The sequence below is a fragment of the Sinocyclocheilus anshuiensis genome, unplaced genomic scaffold (assembly GCF_001515605.1).
Source record: "Sinocyclocheilus anshuiensis isolate Anshui unplaced genomic scaffold, SAMN03320099.WGS_v1.1 scaffold1994, whole genome shotgun sequence".
Classification (NCBI taxonomy): Eukaryota; Metazoa; Chordata; class Actinopteri; order Cypriniformes; family Cyprinidae; genus Sinocyclocheilus; species Sinocyclocheilus anshuiensis.
The window spans coordinates 320,273-330,571 of NW_015548215.1; the positions used below are offsets into that span (position 1 = coordinate 320,273).

The 10,299-nt window shown below is 33.1% G+C and overlaps 1 protein-coding gene across 1 annotated transcript in view; it reads right to left on the reverse strand.

Moving 5' to 3' along the window:
• LOC107653871 (receptor-type tyrosine-protein phosphatase mu-like) overlaps positions 1–10,299 on the reverse strand; it is a 208,593-nt gene that overhangs the window by 160,742 nt on the left and 37,552 nt on the right. Inside the window, exons 3-5 of the mRNA XM_016440739.1 lie at positions 7,199–7,277; positions 4,175–4,296; positions 2,572–2,746 (exon numbers count right to left, since the gene is read on the reverse strand). Coding sequence (XP_016296225.1) covers positions 2,572–2,746; positions 4,175–4,296; positions 7,199–7,277 — 376 coding nt within the window. The remainder of the gene's footprint in view (positions 1–2,571; positions 2,747–4,174; positions 4,297–7,198; positions 7,278–10,299) is intronic.

The window sequence follows — 10,299 nt, forward strand, 5'->3', positions numbered from 1 at the left end:
TGTGAGAGAGTGAGTGAGTGAGTGTGTGTGCTGCCATAATGTGAGCGGGAACGTCACAGCTATGAGTGTGTGTGCAACTGCCGCACACACACTCATGTGGTCTGGTATAATTAGAAGCGTGTTGGGCCGCACCCTGAACCGCACGGATCTCCTGTCACTGACACACTCTGTTATTAGGATGTTCTGGGCTTTTCTGCAGGTTTGAGTGAATCTGAGTTAATGTGACGTGACAGAGACCTGAACTCATCACACACTCGCTGTCTGCAGGCCAACTTTCTCCTCAGAAGGTCGAGGATGACACAACTTCCCCTCGGTTCTAGTTTTCCTTCTCTTTGACTGTCCGTCACACAGAAGATCATCTGAGTATCTCAAACTACAGTAGCACACAATATACAGAAGAGAACGGTCAAATAAAGGCCCAAAATGAACACACTCCAAACACCAAAGACACATAAAAATTTGTTCCGATTCTCACTGTATACACAAAAAAATTCCATTGTCAAATATAAAAAAATTCATTTATAAATACAAAATGTATTTATATTTATAAATATTGTAAGATAAAGATATATGTAGAAATATAAAAACGGACATAAAATATATAAAAAATATTTAAATTTAAATATATTAACATATACATCCATAAAATATATATGATATAAGATATATGATATATATATATGATTATATAATGAATTTATATAAAATTATACATGTATTTAAAATCAAATATATGACATAAAATAAATATTTAAATTTAAATATATTAAAATATACATCCATAAAATATATATGATATAAGATATATGATATATATATATGATTATATAATGAATTTATATAAAATTATACATGTATTTAAAATCAAATATATTAAAAATATATCCATACATTTAAAACATATACTGTATGTTTATTAATATTATACACACACTCACTCACTCACTCACACACACACACTCACAAACTCACACACACACACGAATGAGAGTCTCCAAGAAAACGTGTTTCACACCTCCCCACAGGCCGATATTTAATCTAAAGGGGCAAAATGTAAAATAATACGATTTGCTGAGCCAATCTGGGCTAATAAGCAGAGAGAGGCGTGATGAACGAGAGGAGCGGAGAGGAACCACCGCTAGCAAGCACACATAAAGCCTGATGCAGTCTGACACGAAACAGAGGCAAGAGAGGAAATCTGAGCAAGATTTACAGCCCAACACTCGTTCTAATGACAGAACTCATATATATCACACACACACCGGCTCTGATCCAAAACTAGTGAAACGCCGACACAAGCGACTGCCGAATAAGATCTTCTTCTTTTGCATTTACAGTAAAAAATATATTTTAGGCTGCTTGATTTTCTTAATTCACCCATCATAACATCCTTTACAGTACAAAAAGAGCTTTTACTGAAACTAAACAGCACATTCTGAACTTGTGTAACTTTTCTTTTTTTTTCTTTTTTTTTTTATTCAAATATAACAATTAGAAGAAATGTTATGCATGTTGAACTTCTGCAAAATAACTGATTTTGCCAAACAGCAAATGCATGTAAAAAACATTTGCTTAATTACTAATTTTAATCTAATGCAACTTATTTGTTTTTTTTAACTAAATTAACAATTGGAAGAAATATTACAGTTTTTTTCGATTGCTAAATGACAGTGGGCACAACTGGAGCTACATGTGCAAAACATATTTTTAGATTCTGTACAAAATGCATGTAAAAGTTGACTTTGGCGCCAGCTTCATTAAGGTAATTGTCACTAACATACAAGAAAAAACAGCTAAATAATTCATTTGTCATAAGAAAATATATATTTTTGTAATAAAAATACTGGAAAATTCAGTTTCATGGCCAGTAAGAAACACTGGTAACACTTTACAATAAAGTTCACTAACAACTTTATTTAACATGAACTAAGAATAAAAAACACTTCTACAGCATTTATTAATCTTAATGTTAATTTCAACATTTACTAATGCATTATTAAAATCAAAAGTTGTGCTTGTTAATATTAGTTAATGCACTGTGAACTAACATGAACTAACAATGAGCGACTGTGTTTTCATTAACTAACATTAACAAAGATGAATAAATACGGTAATAAATGTACTGTTCATTGTTTGTTCATGTCAGTTAATACATTAACTAATGGAACCTTACTGTAAAGTGTTACAGAAACATGGTAAATTATCTTAATTTCCCTAATAAAACATCCTCTACTGTTCAAAAAGAGCTTTGACTGCAAACTAAACTACAAAATGACTCATTCTGAACTCATGCAACTTTCTTTTCTTTTGTAATTGCTTTTTCTTTTCATTTTCTTTGCAAAGACAAAATTAACAATTGGAAGGAATATGCCCTTTTATATTCATGCCACTTAATTTCCACTGTGGAACTGAGGAACTAGTTGATATTATGGTCTGTGGAGATCAGCGTGCCAAATATATGGTGCATAAAGACATTCGACTGAATGTAAGCTGGATATTACACGACCTCCAGAGAATTATGATCGTTCTCCATCACTGTCTATGAATTATTGAGTGGTAATGAAAACTCACGTTTGACCACCAGAGCTCCGTAACTGGACGCTCCGACTCCTTTCTCAGAGCGCACGATGCAGCGGTAGCGGCCCGAGTCTTCTTTGGTGTTGTTGACGATGTCAAAGGTGGCTGTGTAGCGTCTGGAGTTCACAGGTTTGGTGTCCTTCATAGGAGCCTCGCGTCCTTTGATGCCCTGAGAATAGAACACAAGCGCAACCGAGTGAACGATTGCAGTAAAGAGCATTAAACAGCCGAGGACTAATCGACACACATGATTTCTCTCTGAAAACAGCATTTATTTTGTTGTCATTTCCAAATATAGCTCACTCCAAAATGAATGTTTACTGTAGATATAGATCCAGCTCTGAAGACTGACTCTAATTCAGTATGTTAATATTTCAGAAGACAATTCTGTGCTTTCTGAAAAGTCAATGGAGGATTTACAAACGTATCTAGAATATCCAATAGAGCAGTTGACACAGTGTGTGTATACCGGTATCACCGCGGGGGTGTTCCCTCTTTTCCTCGCTTTCCTTCGCTTTTAAATAGCTTGTAAAAGCTGCGTGCGCATTTTAATTTCACTTTCAAATAGCGCCAATTCGGCGTAAAGCAATTGTTCGTTTTTAGTTTGTTTGAATTTCCCCTTTTCCTCGCTTTCCTTCGCTTTTAAATAGCTTAAAAGCACCGTGCGCATTTTACTTTCACTTTCAAATAGCGGCAGTTTCGCATCAATTGCTTGAATGCAACAACAAAATACAACGTCAAACTCACTTTAGCCTAAACATAAAACATAAAACATAGAACTTTTATTAACAAAACGAATAAAAATACACCATGCTATAGGGCAGGCTATGCCTAATATAAAATAACAAATAACTTACATAAAGTTTAAATAGGTATACAAAACTGGAAATAGGCTAAGTAAACATGTATAATATATAACCAAATAAATAAGAAACGTAGAAAGTTTATTAGCAAAATGAGTAAGAAAGCTTACACCTTGATGTCAAATAAAATAAATAATGACACAAAGTTTAAATAAAGTAAAAATCAGCAAACAGTGTGGGTGTGTGTGTGTGTGTGTGAGTGTGTGTGTGTGAGTGAGTGTGAGTGAGTGTGTGTGTGTGTGTGTGTGTTTTTGTTCAATCAGACGTTCTGCTGCTTTTGTTTATGAAGAGGAAATATAGATCTTGTCAGTCACAGAGATGTTTGTTCACTGACCAAAATGATTATTACTATCATTAACTAAAATGACAAAGCTGAAATCAAATCAAATATAAATATTATATGAAAAATTTAAAAGCCAATTAAAAAGCAAGAGATAATATGGGTGGAACTGCTATGTTAAAACTGTAATAAAATAAAATAATTTTGAAGCTAACTGGAAATAAAATAAATACTAAAACTGAACTAAAACCAAATGAAATTTACTAACTGAAAAAAAAAAAAACTGAACTAAAACTAAATTTAAAAATAAAATTAAATAAAACCTTAAATTAAAAAAAAAATAAACTGAAAAGAAAATGACAATTGAAAATATAACTTAAGAAATAATACTAAATTAAGACTGCTGAGCCCATACACACACACAAGTCTGCTGATTGTGTTCTAGTGAATTTACCTGGAGCCAGAGCTTGTAGTTGACATGGTCTTTGGGCTGGCCGTTAATAGTGCACTGGAAGGTGGCCGTCTGTCTGGCGTTGACCTCCACGCTCTTAATGTGCAGGAAGTGAGGCGTGTTCACTGACAGACACACAGACAGACAGAGAATCAGTGAGCCACAACTGAGAACATTACAGTGAATCAACTCAAACGACTCGGTGAATCACGTGCAAAGCTCCTCCGGACGTCTTTCACCTGTGAAACTGCAGCGAATCAATCATAAAATGGATCGGCACACGTTCACTCAGCACATTTCCATCAGGATATTACAGGATCAGCCGCTGCGGTTCAAGGGCAGCGAGGAGCGTTTTCCAGATGCAGCACTTAGAAAAACGCGCGAGGAAAGGTCAGAGAGGCACGAAACACATCAGCCTGAATGAGAAACCAGCCATCAGCCCCAGAACCCAGAAAAACTGAGAGAGAACCAGCGGAAGGTGAGATGAAATAAAATAGAAATCTTAGATGAAACAAACGGAAATTAGAAATGTTGCCTGAGCAGCTATTTTTTTTTTGTCTTCATTGATTTATTATAGATACTAAAACTGAACTAAAAATAAAAAATAAATAAATAAGTAATATATAAATAAATTATTAAATAAATTAAACCTAAAAATTAAAATAAAAAAAAATAGATTGTTTAAAATTAAAATTAAACCTAAAATATTAAAATTACTAAAAATTCAACTAAAATTAAAAGGAGAACTGAATATATAAAAATAAAAGCTAATTAAAAATTATAATAAAAACTTTAATATGACAATAATAATAATAAAATAACACTAGTGAGCACATACACACACACAAATGCATGCGATGCCTTTAACTGGATCACCAAGTGGAAATAAATAAATACTAAAACTGAACTAAAACTAAATCAATTTTAAAATAAAGTTATATAAATAATTTTTTTTTTTATTAAAATGAAACCTAAAATGCCAGTAATTAAACTAATATGAAAATATTTACTAAAAAGTATAATATGATATAAATAATACTAAAATACTGCTGAGCACATAAACACACAAACACATGCGATGCATTTAATTGGAAATAATGTAATTTTATGTATAAGCAGGAGTTTGAGAAAGAAGCGTGAGGAAAGGTCATAGAAACGCCACACACACACACATCAGCCTGAATGAGAAACCGTCTATCAGATTCATAACAGAGAAAAAACAAATTCAAGTAACAGAGGAAGAAATCAGAATAACTAGTGAAGGTGAGTTAATGAAAGTTCATGTGATTTTAATTAGTCGTGACCTTAATCTGAGGATCTGAACTCAACCGATCTGATACTAGAGAATTCATGATCTGCATGCATTTAACTGGAAATAATGTGATTTCACATGGAAACAGGAGTTTGAGAACGAACGAGGGAAGATAGATGGAGGGAACGACTCTAAGAGTGATGAATAACAGACGAGGAGAGATGGATGAGCAGGTGAAAGAGTGAAGGTCAGACGCTCAGAGAAACATCATTCAAAACCAAACGTGCTTTCATTTATCAGCTGATGAACCACGTTATACAGGACATTCAGAGACGATTATTAATTACAAGATCGTGATGCTGTATGACTTCATATCTTCATATCTTCATATCGTCATGATCAACTGCTGTTTATGAAAACTGATCCATACATAAGCACCAGTGGAGATTCTGCATTTAAGGAACCAGTGAAAAACACATAGAATAAGTTTAAGTACTAAAATAACTCAAATTAAAAACTGAAATGAATAAACTAAAATTTGAAATTTTAAAATTTAAAATTAAAAAAATTTAAAAAAAAATTTAAGTTAAATAAAGTAAAAAAATATCACATTTTTTGTCAGTCAAGCCTCAACCTATGGGACACATTACCAATAGATACTGTATATATTCAATATATTTTATTTAAAAAATATTCCTAAGTAGCTTTTACTTTGGCTTTTAACTAGAAGTTTTTTTCTATGTACTATGCTATCTTTTATTATTATTATTTGGTTTTAACTGCCATATTTTGTTATGCATTCACATTAAATATTATTTACGTTAAATAAATATGTACATTCATTTTTGTCTTTTATTATCATTCTAAAGTGGGTTTTATTTTTATCTCGTTATATTAGTTATTTGCTTGTTCTCAAGTGAAGTGCTTTATTATAACGTAAAGGATAAAAATAAAAATAAATTTTTTATATAATATAATATGCAATAATATGCTATAAAAATGAAATTTATTATATAATAATTATTCATAAAAATTACAAAAGCACATATAAAAAAAAATAACGAAAAAATTAAAAAATAAAAATAAAAGGTCATATACATATAATACATATATTAATATTAATTAATAAGTAATATATTAATATTAATTAACAAATCATATTAAAATACATTTTTCTAACACAAAGCGTCATATGACTTCAGAAGCTTTGAAATACAAAGCACAAGTCATATGGGTGACTGTCATGATACTTTGATGGGTTTTAGTGTCTTTTTTTAAAGCTTTAGTTTCTTGTAATTACATGAAAAACATTAACAGAAGAAAGTCACAGAGGTTTAGAACAACATGAAGGAGAGTAAATGATGGATGAACCGTCCCTTCAAAATGTTAGACAGGATGAATCACCTACAGCAGCATTAGTTAACATTAACTAACCCACACAGCCTCAGTGGCATCAGCTGAAATGGAAGAAAGTAGCGAAATAAAAATGAGTGACTACCAAACGGTCAAAGTGACTCACACTCAAACAAATCAACACACACACACTTTCAGCTTTGTGTAAGTGGCTAGAACATATTTTGGTGAGTGATGAGTATTTGTAATCATCCGAGCTCACACAGGAACACACAAGAGCAGAGGGGATTGTGGGATTGCAGTGTTTGGTGACTCTGTTCTTTAATCTGTTTTTAAAGGAAGCGCGTCTGCGGTCGGTTCTGTGTGGCGGCAGCAGATAGTGAAGCCCTGTGACACGCGTGTTCACGCCTCATGACACTTACTGCACTGATGACCCTGACGCGAGATTCCTCTGACGGCCAGCAGACCCTGTTCACCAGACGCCACCACCTCAAACACCAGCTGAAACCAGAGACACAGAGACAAAGAGTCAGTCTGAGAGAAAGCATCAAATACAACACTTCATCAGCATTATCAGAGATTCACAACAGCGTTTAAGACCAGACACTTCAGGCAAAACCAGTGTGTTTTCATGCTCTGGTCAGTTTTGAGGTCTGTTTTGTTTCCATATCATGTCTTCTGTCAGACTAGTGGAAAAAACACAATTTAAGTGTTAATTTTATTGCACTTTATCTATTTGCCTGTAGATTTTCAATTCCAATACAATATTTAAGTTTTAACCTCCACTTCAGCGGCTCTTACATACACCAAACTTTACAGTTTTATTCCTCTCTATATCCTGAAGGTTTTTACTGAGGGGTTTGTTCATATATCATTTACACTGATTTATACAACACTTTATTTCCAAAAACATGGTGAAAATGCATATTTTTTAAAAGCTGTGAGATTTTATCTCCACTTCAGCAGCTCTTACAAACACCAAACTTTACAGTTTTATTCCTCTCTATATTCTGAAGGTTTTTACTGAGGGATTTGCTCATATATCATTTACACTGATTTATACAGCATTTTATTTCCAAAAACATGGCGAAAATGTATATTTTTTAAAAGTTGTGAGATTTTATCTCCACTTCACCAGCTCTTACAAACACCAAAACTTGCAGTTTTATTCTTCTCTACATTCTGAAGGTTTTTACTGAGGGGTTTGTTCATATATCATTCACACTGATTTATATCATATTTTATTTCCAAAAACATGGCGAAAATGCATATTTTTAAAGGCTTTGAATTTTTATCTCCACTTCCGCAGCACTTACAAACACCAAAACTTACAGTTTTATTCCTATCTATATTCTGAAGGTTTTTACTGAGGGGTTTGTTCATATATCATTCACACTGAATTATATAACGCTTTATTCCCAAAAACATGGTGAAAATTTAGTTTTTCTGGCTGTTGACAGTATTTCTGATTTACGGAGTGATAAAAAGAGAAATCCAAAATCCCATCTGGAAAAACTCTAATATGGCAACAAAATCAAACAAGAATTTGAACCTGGTTTTATCTAATTAATAGACAAATTCAAAGGGAAAACAGGTTTATGTTTTTCTTGATTTTAGAATGACGTCTCTTAAGGCAAGACACTACAGGCAAAAGTTTATTTTATGCACTGGTCAGATTTTGGGCTATTTGTCTTTTCATAATGTGGTGTTTCAGATAAGTGGAAAGAAATTGCAATAAAATAAACACTTAAAAGTGTATTTTGAATGTTTTATCTATTTGCGCCTGTAGCTTTCATTTCCAACTTATTTCTTTAAAGAGTTTTTTCTCCACTTCAGCAGCACTTACATACACCAAACTTTACCATTTTATTCCCCTCTATATTCTGAAGACTTTTATTGAGGGGTTTGTTCATTCACATCATTCACACTGAATTATATAACACTTTATTCCTAAAGACATGTAGTATTCGCCTGTAGTGTCTCCAAATAAACGCAGTATATCAAAAAGTTGTGACTTATTTTAAAAAGCCTATAGGCTTTAGTTTATATCACAGTTGTGTTTTGCTACTTTCCATTGCTAGTTAGTATGAATTATGAGTAGAAAGTAGGAGGAGAAGCTTTATCAATCTAGAAAGCATCTGATTGGACAGAAACCTGTGTAGTGTAACAAGGTAGTCAACAAGATGCCAACCCTGAAACAACATACAGAACTACCAAATTTTGCTCTAAGTTTGATTGCATCATATAATAATTGCTGTTAATAGTGTTCATCGTCTGTTTGATTACGTCTTTAATTGATTTTTCCGTACATTTCTGCCATATGTCAACTGACAGTCACCACTGATATGCTACCACTAAATATTGTAGAAACCTAATTTGCTGTAAAGTTGCTTTGCAACGATTTCTATCGTGAAAAGCGCTATACAATTAAACTTGAATTGAATTGAATATTATCACAACACAGAAGGACATTTCAGCCATCATATCGCTAATATTACATTACATTATACAAATAAACTTGAATTGAATTGAACTGAATATGTTGGAGACTGCAAATCTTAAATATGTTAGAAATTTACATTGTCATTAGATGTCACAGACATGAACTAAAAGACACAAAACAAAGTTTCAGATTTCATGATACGTTTTATATAGCACTCACTGTGGAAATATATGTATATGTGTATATATATAAACTTCTGTATTGCATTGACAAAGTAAACACTTGATGAGAGAGAAGAGAAACGGTATTTCGATTCCTCTGTATGTCTGCACATATGGTGGCATTGACAAATAAAAAAACCTTGAACCTTGAATGAGATGCTTAAAAGTTTTATTCAAAGTCAAAATGTGTATAATCATCAGGAAATTGTTGGTGCAGATCCATATTGTCCTCAGTTTCTCACAGGAACTGAGGGGACAGAGTTTGCATGTTGAGTCGTCTGTTGTTTGGAGCACCTGTGAGTGTTTCTCTGATCACACAGGAAACAACAGATTAAAGCCACGCGCTCAGATTACATGAACGCTGACATCAGGCAGCCCTGTGGCACTGCGCTGCTCCTCTCATGTTCTCCTCCTCCTCATATTGTGCATAGAGGATCTTGTGTCTGTGCCAGAGCTGAAGACGCAGCAGGAGCTCCAGAGACGGTCCAGTGCTTAACAAGGCCAAAAGTCCTGATATCATCACGGGCCGGTCGCAAAATATAACACAATCTGCGCTTACTGAACGCTAAACACATGAGGGTGTGCAAATCTGATTCTGATGAAAAACACAGACATCTACAGAAATCACAATAATTCTGCAGTATCATCAACACTGCCTGCATGTGATATGATATTAACTTTTCCTCTTTTGTCCACTGGACAAGAAAGAAAAAACATATCAGATGATAATACCATGGTAATTTCCTGATTCTGAAATATTAAATATTACCATAGTAATGTACTATTATGCATGATATATTTTTATTGGGGGCATATATATATATATATATATATATATATATATATATATATAATAAAA